Genomic DNA, 24,717 nt, shown 5'->3' with positions numbered 1-24,717 from the left:
CAATCGATGCAGCTGGACACTCGTTATAAAAATGTACTAAAAAAATACCTAGTACTTAGTTTAGTACGAAGTACTAAAAATACCTATGTATGTCGAAAGGTTAGTATAGTTCAGGAGATATTTCAATTTAAATAACTCAAAAATACCATTACTGTCGTACTAAGACGTTAGTGTTTACTTACTTGTGTAACATCTTAGCACGACAGTAATGGTATTTTAGAGTTATTTAAATTGAAATATCTCCCGAACTGCTAACTTTTCGCCATACATAGGTTAGTACTTTTTTATAACGAATGTCCAGCTGCATCGATTGATGTATTAAAAAGTACATCATTCCATTTGAAAAAATTAAGTTGACTTTCATATGTCCTTTACGCGTCCGCCTGTAAAAAAAATTAATATACTGCACAATGTATCCCTTCAGGCCATGCTACTTCTGTATACAAAACTTTTTCGTTCAACGCGTACTTTCGAAGTTATTATAGGTGTGCAAGTTGTGTAGACCACCCTGTATAACTTCGAGCGGCGAAGCCTTTAGAAGACTTAAAAAAGACTTGCTTAAAAATACTTTATTTGTAAAAGGTTGAATTTGATTTGCAGAAGGGAGAAAGTAATTTGCAGACGGGTGATATGGAGTTGCAAAAGGATGAAATTAATTTACAGTATTTAATATATTGTCGTATTTATTTAATATATTAAAATTTTTAATTAATTTTGCACAGGCGCTTTATACCCCTGTTTCGTCACTGCTTGGTGTGTTGGCATCTAAAACGAAAATATTAATATAAATTTAGTGATTCTTTTAATCATTAGTAAAACAACTATTTATTATAAATATAAAATTATACTCACTGTTGGCAAGTGTTTCGTTGTAGATTTCCTCCTGTAGTTCGGACACTTTTGCCAAGAGTGCAGATTTGACGATGTTTTGACGCCTCACGTCAAACTGACAAACCTCCAGCGCCATGCTCTTAAAAAACAGGAGCATTCTGGCTCTTACCGAGTTCTCGGTTTCGCCGCTGCTGACTGTTCTTTCGATCAGCCCGGTACATCTGCTTATGCAGTCTATTAACCCTGCTTGTTTTGTCTCCTCTATTCTGCTTCTTTTGGGTGGTGGTTGACATTCCACATCCTCGTCAGTTTCCTCAAACACAGTGTCCGTCTTTGGGGTGGGTGCACTTGAATTGTCGTCAGTGGAGGCTTCCTGTGAGCATTCCTCGGCACTAGATTTCATTCTCCTCTCTTGAAAACATGGATCTAAAAAATCCAGGGTGTTGCCGAATTTATGAGGTTTGACGGTGCCTGCCGCCTGCCCGCTTCGCGTTTGGGTGCGTCCTCGATGCTTTCTATAGCAACTTCTGATGTTCTGCCACCGCCGTTTACATTCTTCAGAACTGTTAGCTGCAAACGGAAAAATTTTTTAATTAATCATCTGTTATTGTTATTGAATTGTTGTTGTTGGAAATTAAGGTCTACCCTACGTGCACGTGGCGTATTGGGCTCTATTAGACTGTATTTAATATTCGGACACTCTTCAAAAGATGATTTGGGCCCCATTGCACATTAGAATATTACATTTTGTAGATCAGTTTGAATTTTCTTTGCGGTTCCGACCAATTGCAAGTGTTTTTATGAACATTTTTTACTACTTAACTTCTGGATTCTAAGTTCCAGCTTCGCCAAAAATATCCACTTCGCAGAGTCGGACATTACAAATATTGTCGCTTTTTAAAGAGTGTCCGCATATTCAAAATAGGAGCCGCGGCTAGCAGTAATGTAAACGTTTCTATCCAGCCCCCCCCCCCAATTGAGCTATGTCACCATTTTTTAGGACTTTCCGATAATGCAATTAAAAAATGTTTTAGACAAAGGTTTGTCAGTACTAGGCGAGGTAGATGTTCGCATATTCTGAAATCTAAAAAAATGCTTTTTACGTAGAAAAGTAAAGGTCACCTTGAGTTTTTTAAGTGGCACCACATGTTTTTGACATCGTAAGATTGTTGTTGAGATTGTTGCTGACGTCGAGACGAATTCAACAGTGTATTATACTATGACCTTGAAATGACCTCAGACTCGAAAATTTTGTGCAAACGTAACTTTAATGAAAAATGAAAAAATTATTTCTTGCAAAACAAAGCAAGTTACATTAGATGTTCGAAATGCGATCCACCTTCTACGATACAGAGCTCCGCTCTTTGTATCAGACTTTTCGTTGTCACCATAATTATTATAAGGCGTCTCGGTTTATGTTATTACAATGCAGTTGTTATGCGATTCCGAAGTTCTTGAACATTATTGACTTTTGTGTCGTATACAACGATTTGCAGATATCCCCAAAGATAAAAATCCGAGACAGATCCGGAGAACGGTGCACAGTGCGGTATTGGACCTGAAAAGCTGGCCAAAAATCAATATTGTAAATATTTACATAGAATGTTGTAATTACGCCCCAATATAGATAAATAAACATGCCATTACGTGGTGCACTCCTTTTTTTTTGTTTATCCAAACAGTCACCCGTGTCTCCAATTAAAACATAGCACTTGTTCGATACACACGCCTTTGATCGTAGCATTCCATTCATACGCATCTCTTTCTTGTTATAATTTTTATGTTGAAAGTGATGTTTGTGACGAAATTTGGAATACATGTTGTTACAAGAAGGTATCTACATTATATTAAGCATATCTGTGTCAATGTTAAAATTTTTTTATACGTATTTTTACCGATTTCCAATCCCGGTTAAGAGCTCTTAGATTTTCATGACGGTTTTTTTGCATAAATTAGTGTTTTTAAACATATGCAACTCATCGCAACGGCATAAAAGTTATGTGGTGTTAAACTACAGGATATCTAGAATTAGTATACCGCAAAAAAGTTTTCACATTAAAAAAAAATAAAGCTCCAAATATAGCCCCTTTTCATTACCATGGTTTTAGTAACTCGCTTAAGAAAATTTATTAAGAAAATAAAATAATTGTTAAATAATAATAATAATTACTATTATTATTATTATTATTAATTTAATCATTGTTCCTAATTTGGAATCAGATTTTCTAAAAGAAGCGAAATGGACCTACTACAAGGTCTGAAGAGCTTCAAGTAAAAAAAAAAGAAAGATTTTCTAAAATCTGAAAATCATAAATACATTTTATGTATATAACAAAATATAGCAAAATTTGTACCGAACAGACACAAGAAAGCGAGTTACTAAAACCATGGTAATAAAAAGGGAGGCTATATTTGGAGTTTTATTTTTTTTTAATGTGAAAACTTTTTTGCGGTATACTAATTCTAGATATCCTGTAGTTTAACACCACATAACTTTTATGCCGTTGCGATGAGTTGCATATGTTTAAAAACACTAATTTATGCAAAAAACCGTCATGAAAATCTAAGAGCTCTTAACCAGGATTGAAAATCGGTAAAAATACGTATAAAAAAATTTTAACATTGACACAGATATGCTTAATATGATGTAGATACCTTCTTGTAACAACATCTATTCCAAATTTCGTCACAAACATCACTTTCAACATAAAAATTATAACAAGAAAGAGATGCGTATGAATGGAATGCTACGATCAAAGGCGTGTGTATCGAACAAGTGCTATGTTTTAATTGGAGACACGGGTGACTGTTTGGATAAACAAAAAGAAGGAGTGCACCACGTAATGGCATGTTTATTTATCTATATTGGGGCGTAATTACAACATTCTATGTAAATATTTACAATATTGATTTTTGGCTAGCTTTTCAGGTCCAATACCGCACTGTGTGGTGTGGCCAACGAATTGGACCATACGTTCTTATCCAACGATTTCTAAACTTGTTATTAAGATATCCCCTAATTATAATAGCATTGTGGGCAGGACACCCGTTTTGTTGAAGGTACGCCCTAATTATGGCGACAACGAAAAGTCTAATACAAAGAGCGGAGCTCTGTATCGCAGGAGGTGGGTCGCAGTTCGAACATCTGATGTAACTTGCTTTGTTTTGTAAGAAATAATTCTTCATTAAAGTTACATTTGTACAAATCTCTCGCCCGCGGACGACCCAGTACAGTAAACCCGAGATTACTGCAATAATAGCAAGTTAAGCTCGTTTAAACATTTCAAAAAGAGATAAAAAGATTTTTACTACGATTTTGACTTAGAGTGCCAATCATTGTACAGTTTACCCTACTCCGACTCCGTGTGGAATGACCATCAGAAATGTATAAACGAAGTTGTTAATAAAATATAGTGAATACTGACCTGGCAGACCCAATTCATCCGCGATCTCCCTCCAGATGATCGCCTTGAACTTGCTATCCACATATTTTGGATGCTGCAAATTATATAAGCACTCTATATGTGTGTATGTATATTTACAAGTGAGATATGGGTGAGATAATGATATGATGCTATTTACAGGTGAGATAGTGATGCAATGAGCCTATTTACAGAGCGAGGAGAAAAAGAAGAAAAAGAACAAGAATATAGAATAAGGTGTGCAGATGTCTGCTTGTTTTTGGTTACACTACTAATGAGATCATATAATATAATATATCCTAACTATGTTGGTTAATGATACTTTTCCTATGTTCGGGAGTAAGCTGATTGGGCGTTAACTGTTTGGGTTTGTAGGATCTTTGCCTTTTTTAGCTATAGAAATTACTTTGGCGGCCTTCCATTCTTCCAGGAATACGCCGTATACATACATACATATTGTATAGTCGCACGTTACATAGTATGTGTGGCCGCTGTAGCCAATATTTCGACAACAGCCGAAAATGCGTGTGAAACGAGACCTGCCTCCTCCACTCTGATCCAATCGGCCGCGCGCACTCGTACCTACTTAGACCCGTCACCGTGTCCTGCCTGGAAACCTTCTTCTCAGGCTCGCATCAATGCAATGTCGCCAGTTCGGACCCATGCGAGATAGCGTCTTGCCACCCCCTATAATCGCGTAGTAGTGGGCGGTAACGATTTAATATCGTAGGTCTTAGCCCATTGCTGTTCCGCAATCGTAACAACTTGTTGTCAACATTCAGGTAACCTGTCAATTCCCGTATCTCAATGACTAATTAGCAACATGTGTTTTCAATATACAAGTAAAATTACTTGCTTATTTAAAATGCGCCATAACTCTTTCCTTCCAACCTAATACACACATGATATCAAAAATTATTTCGGATACACCGGAAAATAATAAAATGTTCATTTTAGGGAAACCAATAGTGTCATTTCGCCCACTACGATACTTTGCAACTGTACGCATCATGTAAAAATTTCATACGATATACATGAGATGTGAAATACTCCAGTAACTACAAACAGCTGTTAGGTTTGAATTGTTTGTTGTTTCGGGTGAATAAAATTGCTGAATATTCTTTAGACATTACACCTTCGACGTAGTGAAAAATATTTTCAATTTGTGTATGTCCAACAAGTAGTCCAATACACTGCCCCGTAAGTACGAGCGATGGGGGGGAACAGCGCAGTGGGTTCAGATATAATAAACCGCTACCGCCCACTACTACGCGATTGTAGGGACTGTCAAGGCGCCATCTCGTATGGGTCCGAACTGGTGACATTGTATTGATACGAGAATGAGAATAAGGTTCCCAGGCAGGACGTGTCTAGGTACGAACGCGCGGCCGATTGGATCAGAGTGGAGGAGGCAGACCTCGTTTCACACGCACTTTCGGCTGTCGTCGAAATATTGGTTACAGCGGCCACACATACTACGTAGCGTCCAACGTCAAAGTCAAAACATTGGGGCTACAGGCGCAGGGCTGTGGTGGGGATGATAGCAAGACTTAGCGATAGGCTCGCTTTGTTTATGTGCCGTTCCCGGGGCTGTTCTCTATGGAGAGGTGTATCACAGTTCATTACTATTGAATTGGAAGTCGGCACTTTCTCGGGCAACATGTGTTGACTGTAAAATAATCTGTAGGTGCCCCGACTTCTCCGGAGGAAAATAAATGTAAAAATGCTACATACAGAGAGCGACTCCCACTAATATTCGGACGCTCAAAAAAAGACGATGACTTTTTAAATATTCTACTATACGATTTTAACTTTTTTGTGAAGCTAGAGCAATTAGTTTACTACAGGATGGGAAAAGAAATTTTTTTAAAAATTGCAATTGATCGGAGAATTGTAGAAAAAATACTAAAAGTTGCATTTTACAATTTTTTTATGTGGGCCTATATTGAAAATTTAAAAAGTACGTTTTGTAGGTCTGTGTCAATTGTGAAAGTTTCATCGAAATCGGTTAAAATTCGTGAAAAATTGAAATTTTCAACATCTTTGAACGTTTGCAGCTTATTGCAACATCGACTGATTTTGCAGGAATTTTCAGAATTGACACAGATCTACAAAACGTATGTTTTAAATTTTCAATATAGGCAATATAGAAAAACATGAAAGAGGAAAAAGTAGTACATACTGTTTTTTATACGCACAACGCAACGACATATGTAATTTTTTTGTGTTCATGATATTTTGTTAGATATGAAGGTGACCTTCAATTTTTTTAAATAGAATGCTTTATTATTTCTTATGTCACATGAGAGCGCGTGTCTAGTCGAATTCATTCGTATACTGTGCAGTAACCATCAAGGTCATGCAAGGTCAGAAACGAAAGAAGCATTTTGAAATACTTGCAAACACATTGGTATTAAATATTCAAAATGCTTCTTTCGTTTCCGAGCTTGCATGACCTTGAGGGTCGCTGTACAATATACGGATTTACATCTAACAAAATATCATAAACACAAAAAAATTACATATGTCGTTGCGTTGCGTATAAAAAACAGTATGTACTACTTTTTCCTCTTCCATGTTTTTCTAATAATTTGCAAGAGAAACGCTGGCCAGGAATAGATCCACACAACGTGCTCTTCAAATTTTCAATAAAGAGCCACCCCAAAAAAATTGCTAAATACAACTGTTAGTATTTCCTCTGCAATTCCGACCAATTGCATTTTCCACAAATCTTTTTCCACGTCATGTAATCAATTAATAATTGTACTAACTTTTCAAAAAAATCAAACTCTTTGTTATAACGTTTAAATTCCTTAACAACGTATTCGCCACCTATTGACACGACAAACTCTGACAAGTTCTAGTCAATAGCTTTTTAAATAAATACAGCATGTTATATTCTGCCTATGCCACGCCGGAGCGGCGCCGGAAAAATTTCGGAGAGCTTGGAATTTCTCCGGCGACCGGACCGGCTCTAGCATAGGCATCTCCTGAGGTGTAGAGGGGAGTAAAAGATTCAGGGCACCCCTGGGGTTTGTCCGCGAACCCCTGGGGTTAGACACGATCCCCAGCGCTTGACCTTTGTGCGAGCCTCACGAATTACGACCAGCCCACCGGACACAAAACTAAAGGGTCCAAAATGTCCGCGCGCCGGAGACGGTGCAAACTAAAGAGTCCTTTAAGGGAATGGTAATAAAGCATCTTAGACTAGTTGGTAAAGAAGAAATAGAAGAAAGTATAGACTATCGTGATTTGGCGAAAAAATTATTTTATAAATTATAGACAAAACTTCGCTTACTAGACATGATGACGATGGTGATGCTTCGAAATCCATGCTTGCAGACCCTGGTGTAAGTGGTTGTTCTGGACGTGGTACGGAGCAATCTTTTTCGTGCAGTTGGTTTGTTGATGCTTTGCGATCCATGCTTGGAGCACCCCGTCCAATGTGGGTGGTTGTTCTGCTCGTAGCAAGCAGGGAACGTTTTGTAGCTTTAGTTAAAAGTTTAGTGGCTGCAAAAAAGGATTAAAAACCGTAAAGACATTCAAAGTGCCTGCGTAAGACGCGTGAGTTCGTTTGTTTTCTGTGTGCGGACTCTCGAGCGCACAGTAGTCCGAAAACACGATTTTACTGGCCAAAAGTCAATTTTCGATGTTCAACATTTTGGAAAACTTTTTCGAATAAAAGTAACAACACATCAAACCTTCAAAATCCAAAATTCTAAGAACTCGTTATTATACAGCATTATATTAGGCGAAGTAAAAAGTTCTGAACGTTTTTCGCTTTATCAATAAAGCTCAGAACTTTTTACTTCACCTTATATAAGAACAAGTTTAAATAAATGTTTTTTATATATACAATATATATATATGTATATAATATTAAAACAGACGTGTTATCATTATTTAATTAGTTTGTAAGCATTATTTAATACATGTACAAATGTTGCAATGTTGTTGCAATGTTGTTAACAATTTCTACTTTGAGAAGGCTTTTAAAAAAAATGGTTAAGAGTGATAAGCACCAGACTTGTTTTATATAAAATTTTAAACTATTGCGAATAAGAGCATATAAATTTTAAGTGTCACCTCCTGACGCCTTGTAGTTTATACGATAATTATATGTATAGGCTCTTGAAGCGTAGGCTCTTGAATAGTGACTTGCACTCTGATGTAATATAAACTGCGCGAGTCATATCTGCTTGTTAATATTACTTTGTCTAGTCTAAAGTCCAAACTGTTACATAGTATGTACACTCCTCAAAAGAATTAAGGGATCACCTCTGCGAACCCGAAAAATTGCAACTAGTTTACACGATCATAACTCCGGCCAAAATTGCCGTATCGATATCGTTAAACAATGGTTTGAAAGCCTGAAACCTCTAGTTTCAGATGTTCTGTTTCAAATTGTTGCTATGTTGGTTTTTTACAAAGTTATAGCGAGATGAAGACAACATTGACGGTTAACAAAAATTTTGGCAACTTTGTAACATCACACGGGGAGAAAAAATTTTTTTTGATAAATCGTGTTAATATCATTTGGAAGGGCTATCTTTCCTGTGTAAAATGTGTGGTTGTTGATTATTGTGCGACTTTTTTTGTTCGAGTTATTCAACAATGAAGTAAATATTGGCTTTTTAAGTTTAGCTGGCTCCAGAAAACCAAAAAATTATTATTATATTAAAATTATATTATTAAATTGTCATTGATTGACAAATATACGAAATCGACGAACTAATTCTGTTGAAGGCGATGTTCATTTTAGTCGTTTAGTCGTTTTCCGTTCGAATACTGTACGAACAGCACATCCAGCAACCGGCAAAACATTCTCGCCGAGAATGTCCCTTTTGTCGAGGGAAAATTGCGGAAAAAAATAAAATACGAAAAACGCGGGAATTTATTACACAACCCAATAGTTACAAATAATTATTATCGATGATAGACATTATCTTTGACTGGTAAACAACCTTTATAAATGACAACAATTCTTTTTGCTCATAAGGACCCGTTATCGATGATGGAAATAATTTTTGGCTATTAGCATTAGTAATCATTGTCCAAGACAGAAATTTTATTGGCCTACTAATTACACTAGTTTACAAAATGAAATTGATTTCATGTACATTTGATGAGAGGTAACTTTTCTCATCGATTTTCTCCCGCTAAATTCGAAAATAAAGGTTAAAATTTTTTTTATGGAACAGTTTTTAGATTTTGGAACAGTTTCTAGATGTATCCGATTTGGTCGTTCTTGGTACCAAATGAAAGACATTGAAATTATGAGCAAATACGTATAATGAGATCTTTAATTGCTTAAGCGGTTCAAAAGATATTGATGAAAATAGTCCAGATTAAAAAAAGAATTAAATTTTTAAGCATATTCTGTGGCCACGGAAAAATAGAAACCGATAAAGAAGGTCCGGTTTCTCTTCATATACGTAAAGCAAAAAATAACACCAACCAGAAATGACAAAGTTATTAGCGATTGAGTGAATAAATCCAAACCCCACATTTGCTGAATATATTAATTTTTTCGACAAGAGTGGCCATGCCGGCAACGGTTTTTTTTGTTCTCGCGTTGATGCCACTGCTACAACGAAAGAAAGGAAAAGCTCGCGCGAGCTTCGAAAATTGTCTTTTCGTCCCTCTAATAAAATCGTAGTCGTTACAGTAAGATAAGAAGCGATTGTGTAGGGAGTGCCAATGCTCGCTCCAAACCCCGGTAATCCTCAATAACCAAATCACTACAGCGTGTCTTTACAAAACACTGATTATCGCCAGAAAACGCAGAAAAAATCCACGAAGTCACCGTGTCATAGAGCAATAAAAACTCGACCGTACGCCCCAACATTATTACCATCGTCGAACTCGCACCTGGACCGCCTACCTGCGTATACACAGTAAACTGGGGCCCTACCGTCGAACCTACAGAGGTGTCTTGGCATCTAGCTGCTATAATCTGGGTTACAAGATACGTCAACAAATATAAATCTAAAGCACGACATATTCGAGCGTTCAGAAACGCGGTTTCCAGACCACATAATATGACTGTAATTACTCTGTCCAACAAAATCAATCTTTTTTCATGTTCTACAATTATTGTTGGGTGATTCTTATAGAATTTTTTGCGGTGATTCTGAATCTGCCCTTAATTTTTTCCCCAGATGCACAGTTTTTGAGAAACATGACTTTGAAAAACAAAGGTATTTGTCAACTTTAAACAAATATTGTGATGTTATTATAAAAGGTATTGAATTGTTCTTTACAGCAAAAGATTCTATAGACTTTCCCAAATCCAGTGATATCCAATACTAATACAAAATCGTTGTCGATCAAATTCGTTGTCGGTTAAAGGCGTTGTCGGCTAAAGCTATTGTCGGACAAATCTGGAGTCGGAGAAATGTTGTCGGCGAAAACCGTGTCAGAGAAATCTGTGTCGGTGATTTCCATGGGACCCGTGTCAATTATATGCATTGTGAAAGTTTCATCGAAATCGGTTGATGCGGCAAATAACGTCAGGCATTGAAATATGTAAGAATCCTAGATACTCTTGCAGTTAAATAGAGGCCAAAAATCGTGAAAATCTGCAATTTTAACCATCTGTAAACGTTTGCAGCTCATTGCAACGTCGACCGATTAATAATTCATTAAATGATAAACTATATTTACCTTCTAAACTATTAGCTCTACTATGCCCTCCGCCTACTTAAGAGGAACTGTCCGTATCCTCTACAATTGATACGATATCAATTGATGATGATGATGCAGAAGATTCAGATCAAGAGGAATTTGAATTACCGACGCTTAAATATTTGGATAACTTAGAACTGACATCAGAAATATATAATAAACAATTAAATAATTATAATTATAAAGTACTATAGAGGGTCCGTGCGATCGCGAATTTGAGAAGCAACTGCCGTTTCGCGAAAAGTTATGCATAAACATCGCGATGTGTCGCGACAGACAAAGCGCCGCGCCGTGTTTTGGTAGAGGAAGCATGAAGAGTGTGCGTGTGAGTGAGAGGAAGAGCGCAAAGAGTGTGCGTGCGAGAGAGAAAGAGTGACAAAAGGACGATTCGAGGAAGACGTTTAAAAGACGTGGAGAATGACGACGAGAAAAGACGATCGCCACGTTCTTTGATTGCGTAAAGATAATTATGAGAGTAACTTCAGACAGAGCCGAATTTCACCAATCCGAGCGCGAACTCAATTTATATAATTTTTGTGTTTTATAAAGTGCATTATTAAAGTTTTATTCTTCGTTCCTGTGAGTGGCCGGTATTTCCTACCACTTCTGTTCCCACAGTACCTAATTATAACTATACATATGTGTGAAGGATGCCCGGCGCAAGCGATATTGTAATTCGTAATTTCCGTTAAAGCAAGCGACGGTCAGCGTTGTTTCGGGACGCGCGAATAGATGAAAAACGCAAAGCGACGAGCGAAGAATGAACGTTAGAAATCACACTGTGATTATCACAGTCGTGTCCGATCGTCGCGAGAGCAAACATCACCTTGTAACCTCATCATCCCAAATATCGTTAAAATAAATACGCGTTTGTTACCCACATATTGCTGAATGCCATCTCATTCCAAACCCGATCCTACATGTATATGTATACATATTACTTATGATAGTTAGACTGAACTAAACTATAACTAAAATATATTGCGTTGCAAAATATCGATATGCGTGTCACTTTAATTATGACCACGAAAAACAAGTTCCAAAAATAAAAAATTTTCAAGTTTGATGCGTCAAGTTTTCTCATTATTTGATCGATCTAAAATTTCGTGTCGATTATTTTTTTAGCCAGTATCACAATCCTAGGGAGATATTTCGTCGTAACGCGACGCGATCGCGGATTCATTAAACGCTACTCCACGAAACGAACCACCACGAAATCATTCAAACGCGAAATGGAAACATGGCTGGCACTTACCAACAACAATAACAGGGAGGCGGCGGCTGTTCGGCAGCGATTTCTGTTTCCTGATTGACCCTCGATAACTGGCAGTACTGTTTCTGACACGGGCTTTATTTTCAAGTGCTCTAATCGCCACTTCATCCAACTCACGATTGACTTACTTCGTGGTGGCTCGGGAGCGTGGAAGCGGGGCGTCCCCCACTTTTACCTTAACATTTCCCCCACCGTTACGCTCGACCCAATGCGATTCGCTCGCGCCTGAGGGATGGATCGCCGGAGTCTGCGCCCTGGCTTCAGGAGAATGTCTGTATACTCCACGGCAGGTTTGCCAGATGCGGCCCCTTACGTTTCCGTCCCTCGCCAACAAGCTGCGTTAAGCCTACCTTCACTTCCCCCACTCTTACCACTGCCGGTGCCGCGTACCGCGTGGAGCATGCTACCGAGTGGCGCAGAAAACACCGTACGCTTATACAAGCTGATTTGCTTCGGAAAGGTAGGCTATACTGCTATAATGAAATAAATTTATTCGTGTATTGTTAAATAAACACACATTAAGGTTTGAAAAATGTATATTTGCGACCTGCTAATTACAATCACTGCTATTGCTTTCGCTAGTATTCTATCCTACCTAAAGGTAGGCTATACTGCAATAACGAAATAAATTTATTCGTGTATACATATAACAATATACAATGTAGCGATTACATTATAAGCGACGATTTTGTACAAAATTTTAATAGCGATATGTACAAAAAAGAAAGTATACCGCAAGAATTTGCAAATTTAATTATAGAAAGCGAAAGCGAATTTATCAGCGAAAGCGATGATTGTAATTAGCAGGTCGCAAATATACATTTTTCAAACTTTAATTTGTGTTTATTTAACAATACACGAATAAATTTATTTCATTATAGCAGTATACCTACCTTTCCGAAGCAAATCAGCCTGTATAAGTGTACGGTGTTTTCTGCGCCACTCGGTAGCATGCTCCACGCGGTACGCGGGTCGGGTACGCCGTACATCTGGCAACCCTGCTCCACGGTCGTCCTGGACGCGACCTACAGTGGAGTATTTGACCGAAAATCCGGAAAGAAGTCAATTTCTATATTTTTCCGATTGTTGCACATGAAATTTTTGCTGGTGTCTTGTTCACTAAAAATTGCACCAAATAACCCGTGGCAGAATGTTTCCGATCGGAGGCATTGATAGGGATTTTAGAGAAAACATTCACAATTTAGAAGTATAAAATTTTATGGAGTTAAAACTGAGATGGGAAATAAAAATGGGGCTTATTGAAGAATGAAAAACAACAAAATAACACAAGCTTCCATTTATTATAACAAAGAAACGAGAAAATAAACAAAATGTTACACGGAAAAAAGTTCCCGTTGGAAAAACAATTACTGTTGGATGATTCTTAGAATTTTTTGCGCTGATTCCGAATCTGTCGTTAATTTTTCCCCTAGACGCACAGTTTTTGAGAAACTTGATTTTGAAGAAAAACATTTTTCTACTTTAAACAAATATTGTGATGTTATTATAAAAGATATTGGATTGTTCTTTGCAGCAGAAGATTCTGTAGACTTTCCTGAATACAGCCATATCCAATATTAATACATTATAAATATTTAAACATGTTTAAACAATCGTTAAAGAAGGAGAGACACCACTTTTGTCTCAATTGTTGAGAATATTTTTCAGTTTATCTTAAAAAATAAGGATCCGGCGTAAAATCTAACTGTATCACACGATAGAGCAGACTTTTGGCTTTAGAAACCACCCTTTAAAGTTTGCAACGTCGACGTTTTTTCGAACCAAAAAGCAAAATATCATCGCCCGACATGAGTTGCCGCCAGTGACGGGATAGGGCGCGGCGAACGGCAGCCGTACTAATGGCGAACGCCACTGGCGGCAACTCATATTACACGTCCGCGTAGAACCATCAATTTTCAAGAGTCCTATTTTGCATGGAATGATACATGTGCATTAATTGTATGTAGATCAACGTTCACGGTAGTATGGATACTCGAGAATAATTAAAAACTAAAACAATTATAAGATACTGCGATTTTTAGATCAATCGTAAGCAGAATTATTATCTTTAATGGTTGTTTATTTTAATTATCATTTCATTGATCGTCTGATTTTTTGAAAAAACTGAAACACGCCACATCCGGATAGTGTTTTCATTTTCTTAGTTTTAAAAATGTTAAGCTTAATAAATATGGATTCAAGAAAATCGTTTATCTCGCTGTTTTCAAAACGATAGTGACCTTATTTATCGGAAAATTAAAAATGTCGCAAACTGAGTTAAGTAAAGTACAACTCGTGTTGTCCGAGAAAGTGCCGACTTCCAGCTCAATAGTAATGACCAGGGTTGCCAGATGCTGCCCCTTAGGGTACGCCTACAGTGGAGCCGTTTTCGTCCTACGTCCTACAACCGACCACACAGACGAGAGTTTCGAGCGCCTCGAGAGGCATGTGTTGGTGCCAGTACGGCCGACTTTGCCGGAAAATGTGCGTACAGTGGGTCCGTCGTCTGACGAAATGGTCAAAATCACGGGGAGGCGAACCTTTTTCAGGTACTTCGAGAAGGGTAACAATGGACAAACCCCATGGGGCCTCGCCGTCTGACGACGTAGGAGGAAAATCAAATAATTTCAATTTTCGTCCGGCGTAGGACGAAACAGCGTTCACTTCAAATAATTTTCATGTCGCCAACTTTGAAGTATCCGTATTTTTAAAAACGGGGCCGTAAAGAGGACACTTGGGGCTATATTATCATAATTTTTTTTTTCAATTTTCTGGCGGTATGATAGCAATGCGCCTGTTTAAAAAACAATTGCAAAATAAACTATGAAAACAAATATTTTTTCAACTGAAATCATTTTTATTAAATACTCTTATGGTTACACTATGATATAATTTAATGAAAAACTTGTGACTTTGGGTATTCGGATAGTTTTTTCATATTTTCTTAGTTTTAAAAATCTTAATATTAATAATTTATTTTCCACTTATTTGTGGAAAAGTAACATAAAGTCGCAAATTTTTGGATTATAACCAAATAAAAATCGGTGGCACCATAGGGTCTTAATAATATGTATACAAAAAAAATTAATGATTAGCTTTGCATTTTTTATAATTTAAAGTAATGTACTCACCGCACTGAATAATATCTACACTATGAAACTTTCGAAAATCAAGGAGTGCATATACGCAAAAACAACAAAGAAATGAGACAAAATTTTTTCCTTCAAATGTATGTCACAGTTCTTTCCAATGTCAGTGTTTGGGTTAGGTTCTATTACAATCTATGATCGATGCATTAATACTGTAATGTATTTCAATACACATAGATTTTTAAAAATGACATAATAAACGAATTATTGCCATGTTTTGGGGATTTTGCACCACTGTACGACGTACGATAGCGTAGCGGCTGTAAAACATTGGGCATGCAAATGGTCGGGTCATTATTGGGCGATCGACAGCGAAGTTATTTTCCAGAAAGCTGTTTTTAACGCGTCCTACTCATAATGTTTTACTGTAAAGTACTTTTTAATTTAACACAAGTCAACACGTCATGTCCGATAAAGTGTCGACTTCCAGCTCAATAGTAATGACCTGTCATAAACCTCTCCATAGAGAACAGCCTCGGGAACGGCACATAAACAAATCGAGCCTATCATTGCTAGGTCTGCCTATCTGCCACCACAGCCGCGCCCGTATTCCCAATGTTTTGACTTCGACGCTGCACGCTACATGGTATGTGTGGCCGCTGTAGCCAATATTTCGTCGACAGCCGAAAATGCGTGTGAAACGAGGTCTGCCTCCTCCGCTCTGATCCAATCGGCCGCTCATTCGTTCCTAGAGACACGTCACCGTAGTCCTGCCTGGGACCCTTCTTCTCACGCTCGCATCAATACAATGTCACCAGTTCGGACCCATACGAGATGGCGCCTTGCCACCCCGACAATCGCGTAGTAGTGGGCGGTAACGGTGTAATATCTTAACCCACTCAGAGTTTTGCTAATTCAATTACAGAATTGAATTACATTGTATTTCAATTATACATATATTCAGATAATAATATAATTCCGACTTATTCTATTGTATTTAGAGGATGGGGAAGAGGAAAGGAGTGCTAAAATAATTAAGCAAGATAAATAATAAACAACAAAATATTTTATTTGGCAAATTCAATACACGACTTCTTCAGCGGCAATATTAAGTGGACACGCTTAAAATTCGCATAACTTTTTAGAAATTGGTCCAAAGGACTTGAATTCTTTTAAGATGTTAGACCGGTTAGTTCGCTAGAGAATAAGTAAACAAAAATTTATTACGATTGCAATTGGTAGTAATTATACAAAATATTAAAAAATGATGTTTTGACAACTTTTTTATCTGGGCCTGTAACGATAATTTAAAAAATGCGTTTTATAGATTTCGGTAACTTATATGCATACTGAAAATTTCATCGAAATCGGTCAACATTGCAATGAGCTACATACGTTTAAAGATGAGAGCTTAAGGGTGAAAGTCGCAGATTTTCAGCCTTGCCAGGGCATTTCGCCCTTACGTGATCATCTTTAAACGTTTGTAGCTCATTGCAATGTTGACCGATTTCGATGAAATTTTCAGTATGCATATAAGTTACCGAAATCTATAAAACACATTTTTTAAATTATCGTTATAGGCCCAGATAAAAAAGTTGGCAAAACATTATATTTTAAAATTTTGTATAATTCCTACCAATTGCAATCGTAATAAATTTTAGTTTACTTATTCTCTAGCGAACTAGTCGGTCTAATATCTTAAAAAAATTCAAGTCCTTTGGACCAATTTCTAAAAAGTTATGCGATTTTTAAGCGTGTCCACTTATTATCGCCGCTGACTGTAGCTGCCTCAGGGCTCTGCTACATCATCGCATCGGCCGCAACATAGCTACGTTACTGGTTTGACTGGCATGCGCGAAAAAAAACGTGGAATCTGGGCACACTGATGCGCGGCCGATTGGGTCAGAGTGGAGGAGGCAGGCCTCGTTTCACACGCATTTGCGGCTGTGTCGTCGAAGCATTGGCTACAGCGACCACACATACCATGTAGCGTGCAACGTGGAAGTCAAAACATTGGGACTACGGGCGCGGCTGTGGTGGGGATAGGCAGACCTAGCAATGATAGGCTCGATTTGTTTATGTGCCGTTCCCGGGGCTGTTCTCTATGGAGAGGTTTATGACAGGTCATTACTATTGAGCTGGAAGTCGGCACTTTCTCGGACAACACCAGTTGTACTTTACTTAACTCAATTTGCGACATTTTTAATTTTCCGATTAATAAGGTCACTATCGTTTTGAAAACAGCGAGATAAACGATTTTCTTGAATCCATATTTATTAAGCTTAACATTTTTAAAACTATGAAAATGAAAACACTATCCGGATGTGGCGTGTTTCAGTTTTTTTCAAAAATCAGACGATCAATGAAATGATAATTAAAATAAACAACAATTAAAGATAATAATTCTGCTTACGATTAATCTAAAAATCGCAGTATCTTATAATTGTTTTAGTTTTTAATTATTCTCGAGTATCCATACTTCCGTGAACGTTGATCTACATACAATTAATGCACATGTATCATTCCATGCAAAATAGGACTCCTGTTTCGAATTTTGTTCAAATTTGGATATGTTGCAGTCTTTAGTAAAATATGAATGTACCTCAAAGAGAATTCTTTGAAATCTTGAAAATTGATGGTTCTACGCGGACGTGGAATATGAGGTGTCACAACTTTTTCATTAAATTATAACGGCCAAACTAACAAAACAATGACAATTTTAGTTTTGGGTGCACATACTGAAACCATAAGAGTATTTAATAAAAATTATTTCAATTGAAAAAATATCTATTTTCATAGTTTATTTTGCAATTGTTTTTGAAACAGGCGCATTGCTATCATACCGTCAGGAAATTGGAAAAATAAAAATAATCATAATATAGCCCCAAGTGTCCTCTTTATGGACCCGTTTTTAAAAATACGGATATTTCAAAATTGGCGACATGAAAATTATTTGAAGTGAACGCTGCACCGAAATCATACGTACTTCATAATAAGTACCGCTATTTTATAATTGTACTCCAATTGCAATTGCGAATTACATTGTACTTTAATTGAATGAAGATATGAATTATAAATTACAATATGACTGAATTACGATGTAATTCAATTATTTTGTATTAGGTCGGAGAGAGAGTCCTTACGGTTTTTGTTATTTTGATTTTAGTTAAAAACCGTAAGAACTTTCGATCCGGCCTAATAATTTTGATTCCTGGAGTAATTCAATTGTAATTCTGCACAAACTCTGAACCCACTGCTGTTCCTCTACCGCCTCGTACGGCGCATCGTATTGGACTACTTGTTGGACATAAACAAATTGAAAATGTTTTTTCACTATATGAAAGGTGTCTCATCTCAACTTGGCCACAAGTGTCTTCCAGGTGGAAGACAGATAAAAGAGTCGCTGCACACTGTGTTCGGGTTAACGGGAACCCCAAAAATGAATAGCTGCAGCTTACAACTGACCGTGGAGGTCTGCAAGGTTTATAGCACATAATTGCTATTGAGGCATAGGAAGATGTCAGAGTCTTCCTTCGTGGCTCCGACAATAAAGTAATAAAGAACTAAATGTATTTAAGCGAGGCTTTCTCTAAAAAATAGCAAGGAAGTCACGTCCGTAGAAAAAGGTATATTTGCAATGTATATTCCGGTACGTTGTCGAACTTTCGATGCCGTGGGTGTGGTCACGTCGATAAAAACGACCTTGTTATTAGTGTGGTGTATGCATGAGTGAGTGAGTGAGAAAGGAAGTTGGTGAGTGAGAGTGAGCGAATGAGTAAACAGAATGAACGATAGGTCGAATTAGGAAAGAATGTGTGAGAGAATGAGAGAGAGAGAGAAAGAAAGTTCGCGAAGCGAATTCGGCGACAAGCGCGTCGCAGCAGACATCGACTGGTAGTCAAAACCAGCAGACGTACACTTGAAACATATCCTAAACTTGTAAAAGTCTACATACCTTCAATAAAAAGTTACAACAGTTCTCAGAAGTGGGATATGAGACTTCACGTGTCGCGGAAACATATCCGCGATTAAAAAGAAAAAAAAAAAACATCGTTAAAAGACGGTAGAGAGCACGTGGTGCGGCAGAAGTCGTTGTGATTTTCGGAGACGGAAAGCGATTACGAGGGATACTTTCGCGCAGTGAAAAGTAGTGGTCGTGAAGCTTCGTGTAAGTGGACGCGAAGTAGTGGTGCCGAGAGGAATTTCGAGGCCGATTAAGGGGCGAATACTCGATTTCGAAGCGGCGAAGAGTCCGGAATCAACATGGCGGTGCCATGCCAACACTTCCGCAACCTGGAAAACGTGCTACCGAAATTCGATCCGGTGTCCAAGCAGCTGTCTGTAGATGAGTGGATTGAAAAGATCGAGGAATATGGTGATTTGTACCAATGGGATGACATAGCGGTAAGACACTATGCCCTATCTTCACTCGAGGGCGTCGCAAAACGGTGGAGGGATAGCCTCCCGCGCCGGGAACGCACATGGGCAGAATGGAAAATCATACTGCGTCAAGACTTTCCGTGCAAAAGGAACACCCGGGAGATGCGAGTAGAAGCACAAGATTACAAACAAGCCGTTGGGCAGAATATTATCGAATACTTTTACGAAAAACTCGCAAAATGCAACCGCGCATTAATGACGGATGAGGAAATCATCGAGTGGGTTGTAAACGGGTTAAATAATCCGAGATATAAAGATTTCTTAGGTCCGTTAAGACGCTACAACAAACCAAGCGAATTGTTGGCCGATTTGGAAGCAGGGTCTGCATCTATACGTGAGAACCCCGTAGCGTATCAACGTGTAGCACATGGTGGGCCAGCACGGACGGAGAGCAAATGTTTTGTTTGTAAACAGCCAGGACACGAAGCACGACATTGTATGAATAGAAGCAGAGCGGTTACTTGTTTCAAATGTGGAAACACGGGCCACATATCACGTGTCTGCCCGACGACTAATCGAGACGGGTGGGGAAGCGAGCAGACGGTAACATCAACAACTTCCACCGGGGCAGCAAGAACGGGAACGCCAGCCCAAACGTCAGCGGTCATGCACATCACGGAAGACACGCATAGGAAATATTACAAGGATGCCTTCATCAACGGGCATCCGATAAAATGCTACATTGACCTAGGTAGCAGCGTGGTAGCAATGCGGCAGGATGCCGCTGACGAAATGCAGCTCACGTATCATGAGACGGTGCTGAACCCGTTCGTGGGATATGGAGCAGGACAGGTACGTCCGATTGGTGTATTTACTGCTAATATAAGTATCGATGCCGTAGAGTCCCGCGTCACGGTGCATGTGGTACCAAGCCGCTGCCAGGCAATACCGCTCCTCGTTGGACATCCATACACGGAAGCTGAGGGAGTTGTCATACTCAGCCGGGCTGGCGAACTCATAGTCGCCCCTTCATTAGACCAGGTGTATCAGACAACGGCAACAGTCACGGCTCCGTGTCGGGCGACACTCGTAGCAGAAGAACCGCGTGTGATTCCACGAAATTATCTAGGGCATGTGGTGGTGCGCAGCGAGTTACCAGCGCAGGACATTTGCGTTGAAGGAGGACTACGGGAGCGGTCTCTCAGCGTTCCGAGATGCCTCGTCTCAACAGATGCAGAAGGACGAACGGTGCTACCTGTCCTAAACGTAACACACACGCCGATCACCGTGCAAGGAGGCGAGGTGGTCGCTCGGGGTGAAACGTGCGAGGAAGTAGAAAACATCAGTGACTACCCTGACTTGGCACAGGAGGTCAACGACGACGAGGTCGACATCCATGAAGTAGACACCGATCTTGACGGTAAAGAGGCGGAAAAACTTGTAGTTCTGTTAAATGCAAACCGCGATCTTTACGCGAAAAACTTTAGACAATTAGGGAAAGCTAGCTGCGCGGAAATGAAAATAGAAGTAACAACGGACAAACCCGTCGTGTATCGGCCGTATCGTCTATCGTATTACGAACGAAAACAATTAGGCGATCTAACGGAAGAACTAAAAGACGCGAACGTGATCGAAGACAGTCAATCGCCGTTCTCGAGTCCGGTAATACTCGTCAAGAAGCAAAATGGAGATGTCCGAATGTGTGTCGACTATCGGGCACTAAATAAAATCACCCTGAAAGATAAATACCCGTTACCGCGGATTGACGACCAAATCGATTTATTACGCGGCTATCAATACTATAGCACGATTGATCTATTTAGTGGATATTACCAAGTCCCAGTAGAACCGGCATCGCGAGAAAAAACTGCGTTCGTAACGCCAGACGGACATTTCCAATTTCGTCGAATGCCTTTCGGTTTAACCAACGCACCGGCAGTCTTTCAAAGACTCATTAACACGGTTTTGGGATCGCTAAGGTTCGACACGGCAATAGCGTATCTTGATGACATTGTTATACCAGGTAGGAACGTCGATGAAGGGCTGCAGCGATTGCAGCAGATCTTCGACCTTTTGCGGGCGAACGGACTGCGGATCAATTTTAAGAAATGTCATTTTCTGAAGCGCGAAATTGAATATTTAGGTTATGACGTATCGGCGGGGAAGATTCGACCAGGGAAACGAAAGATCGAATGCGTAGTTAATTTTCCCGTGCCAAAGAATATTAGAGACGTTCGAGGATTTGTCGGGTTAAGTAGCTACTTTCGCCGATTCATAAAAAACTTTGCGGTAAGAATGCAGCCGTTAACTGTTCTCTTGAAAAAGAATGCGACGTTCGTTTGGGGGGCAGAACAGAATAAAACTTTCGATGAAATGAGACAGTTACTTTCCACCAGGCCAATTTTAGCTATTTATGAACACGGCGCCGAAACCGAAGTACACACGGACGCGTGCGCGGCAGGGTTAGGTGGCGTTTTGATACAGAAGCAGCCGGATAACACGTGGCGACCTGTTAGCTACTATAGTAGAAAAGCCACCCCCGAGGAGATGAAATATCACTCGTATGAGCTTGAAGCGTTGGCGATAGTATGTGCGCTCGAAAAGTTTCGCGTTTACCTCATAGGTATACATTTCGTTATTCGAACCGACTGCAATAGTTTGAAAATGCTAGCGGACAAACGTGATTTGAACCCAAGGGTTGGAAGGTGGTTCGTAAGACTCTCCGAATTCGACTATACGCTTCAACATCACACGGGCAAAGAGAATCAGGTAGCGGACGCGCTAAGCAGGAGTCCGTCGGGCGAAGCCGAAGATACGGCGGTGATAGGACTTCCGGTATTGGGCGTGCGCATGACGACCGATTGGATAGCAGCGATGCAAAGAGGCGACGCCGAAATTTTACGCGTACGCGATGCATTAGAGAGCGGCGACGCGAACGTACACGCGAAGTTCACAATGTATAACGCGCGAGTTTACAAAACCACGAAAGGAAGGTGGCGATTGTACGTTCCAGCGGAACTAAAACACGAAATAGTGGCAGAAGCGCACCGATCGTTAGCGCACTTAGGTATAGACAAAACCCTCGCAAAAGTGAAGCAGGAATACTATTTCCCAAAGATGCGCGAATTCATCACCCAGTACGTGAATAGATGTATAGCGTGTCTCTATCATAAAGCGCCAACAGGTAAGAAGCCAGGATTTCTACACCCATTGGATAAGGGCGACAGGCCGTTTCAAAGTGTACACATCGACCATTTAGGGCCATTACCAGTTACCGATAGGGATAATAAGTTTGTAGCGGCGGTAATCTGCGGATTTAGCAAATACGTAGTTTTGAAGGCGGTAGAAGATGTAAGCGCGGCCACGACAATAAGATTCGCGATCGAATTCATGGCGCACTACGGGAAACCAATGCGTATTATATCGGACCGCGGGACAGCCTTCACAGCAAACACTTTCGCCCAGTTTTGTAGCGAGCACGAGATACAGCACGTCAAAGTTGCAACGGGTACCCCGCGAGCGAATGGCCAAGTAGAAAGGATAAATAGCGTAATATTAAATTGTCTAGCTACCTCTACGGACACGGTAACGGGCGAAGATTGGGATGAGAAGCTGTACGAAGTACAATGGGCGATTAATAGTAGTTGTCATAGAGTTACTCGTCGTACACCGCATGAGATCATTTTTAACTATAAAATAAACGGATGGCGCGACAACCCGTTAACACTGGAAATTAGAGAACTGAATGACGAATTAGGAGTCGAGGAGGAAAAACGCGATGTTTCGGAACTATTATGCGAAAATAAAGAAAGTATGAAACAACAATATGATAAGAAGCGCAAGGAAGCGAGGAATTATAATAAGAACGACATTGTACTAGTTAGGTGCGAAGCTCCTGCAACAGGAGAAAGCCGAAAGCTAGCACCGAAATACCGCGGGCCTTATGAAATCGCGGAGGTCCTAGATAAAGACAGATATGTAGTGCGAGATATCGAGGGCGAGCAGCAGAGCCAGCGCGTGTATTCAAACGTGGTCTCAGTCGACCGACTAAAATATATATCTTCTGCCCGCGAACAGGCAAATCGAGCCATCACGCGAGCGCATAGCGGCTCCGCAAAGAGTAATACTAAAGATGTAAATTCCGATCGCGCAAATGTGGAATAAGAAAGATTTTGTTTTTGTAATTCGACGAGGACGTCGAATATGTCAGGAAAGGCCGAACTGTGGTGTATGCATGAGTGAGTGAGTGAGAAAGGAAGTTGGTGAGTGAGAGTGAGCGAATGAGTAAACAGAATGAACGATAGGTCGAATTAGGAAAGAATGTGTGAGAGAATGAGAGAGAGAGAGAAAGAAAGTTCGCGAAGCGAATTCGGCGACAAGCGCGTCGCAGCAGACATCGACTGGTAGTCAAAACCAGCAGACGTACACTTGAAACATATCCTAAACTTGTAAAAGTCTACATACCTTCAATAAAAGTTACAACATTAGAAAAAAAATCAAATTAAAAGTTAAATTAGAAAAAATTTGTTCCCTTTCTTTGTTGTTTTTATGTAGATGTACTCCATGTGAGCACATTACTTTAAATTATAAAAAATACAAATCTAATTATTAATTTTTTTCGTTGATTACACTGTCCAACAGCCAAAAAGTATTTCGATTCCCACTATGCGATTCTTGTAGAGTTTTCCGCGCTGATTCCGAATCTGGTTTTAATTTTTTTCCTATACGTCCAGTTTTTGAGAAAATGGAGTTTAAAAAAAAGACATATTTTTCAACTTTAAACAAATATTGCGATGTTATTATATAAGATATTGAATTGTTCTTTACAGCAAAAGATTCTGTAGACTTTCCCGAATACAGTGATATCCAATATTAATACATTATGATTGTTTAAACATGTTTAAACAATGATTAAAGACGGAGATGCACCACTTTTGCACCAATTTTTGCGGATATTTTCGAATTTATCTCAAAAAATAAGGGTCCAGCGAAAAATTGAACTGTACCACGCGAAAGAGCAGACTTTTATCTTGAG

General features: G+C 39.3%; 1 protein-coding gene across 1 annotated transcript; it reads right to left on the bottom strand.

Annotated features, from left to right (window-relative positions):
- Positions 1 to 593: 593 nt before the first annotated feature.
- LOC143210565 (uncharacterized) lies at positions 594 to 12,316 on the bottom strand. The gene is made up of 5 exons (XM_076427519.1): positions 12,196 to 12,316; positions 7,552 to 7,763; positions 4,257 to 4,329; positions 853 to 1,401; positions 594 to 765 (listed from the first exon to the last, which is right to left on the bottom strand). The coding sequence occupies exons 2-5, from the start codon at positions 7,675 to 7,677 to the stop codon at positions 728 to 730; spliced, it is 786 nt and encodes a 261-aa protein (XP_076283634.1). The 5' UTR covers positions 7,678 to 7,763; positions 12,196 to 12,316; the 3' UTR covers positions 594 to 727.
- Positions 12,317 to 24,717: the final 12,401 nt, after the last annotated feature.

The sequence above is a fragment of the Lasioglossum baleicum genome, chromosome 7 (assembly GCF_051020765.1).
Source record: "Lasioglossum baleicum chromosome 7, iyLasBale1, whole genome shotgun sequence".
NCBI lineage: Eukaryota > Metazoa > Arthropoda > Insecta > Hymenoptera > Halictidae > Lasioglossum > Lasioglossum baleicum.
The sequence above is the reverse complement of the archived record's forward strand: the minus strand, read 5'-3'. Positions and strand labels throughout refer to the sequence as shown.

Bases quoted from the DNA above. Each gene is read 5' to 3' on its own strand.
- LOC143210565 (XM_076427519.1), bottom strand. From the start codon at position 7,677: ATGGATCGCAAAGCATCAACAAACCAACTGCACGAAAAAGATTGCTCC. The intron at 4,330-7,551 runs GTAAGCGAAGTT...TATAATTTGCAG, and splicing joins CACCATCGTCATCATGTCTA to CATCCAAAATATGTGGATAG. The intron at 1,402-4,256 runs GTCAGTATTCAC...TTCCGTTTGCAG, and splicing joins GGATGAATTGGGTCTGCCAG to CTAACAGTTCTGAAGAATGT.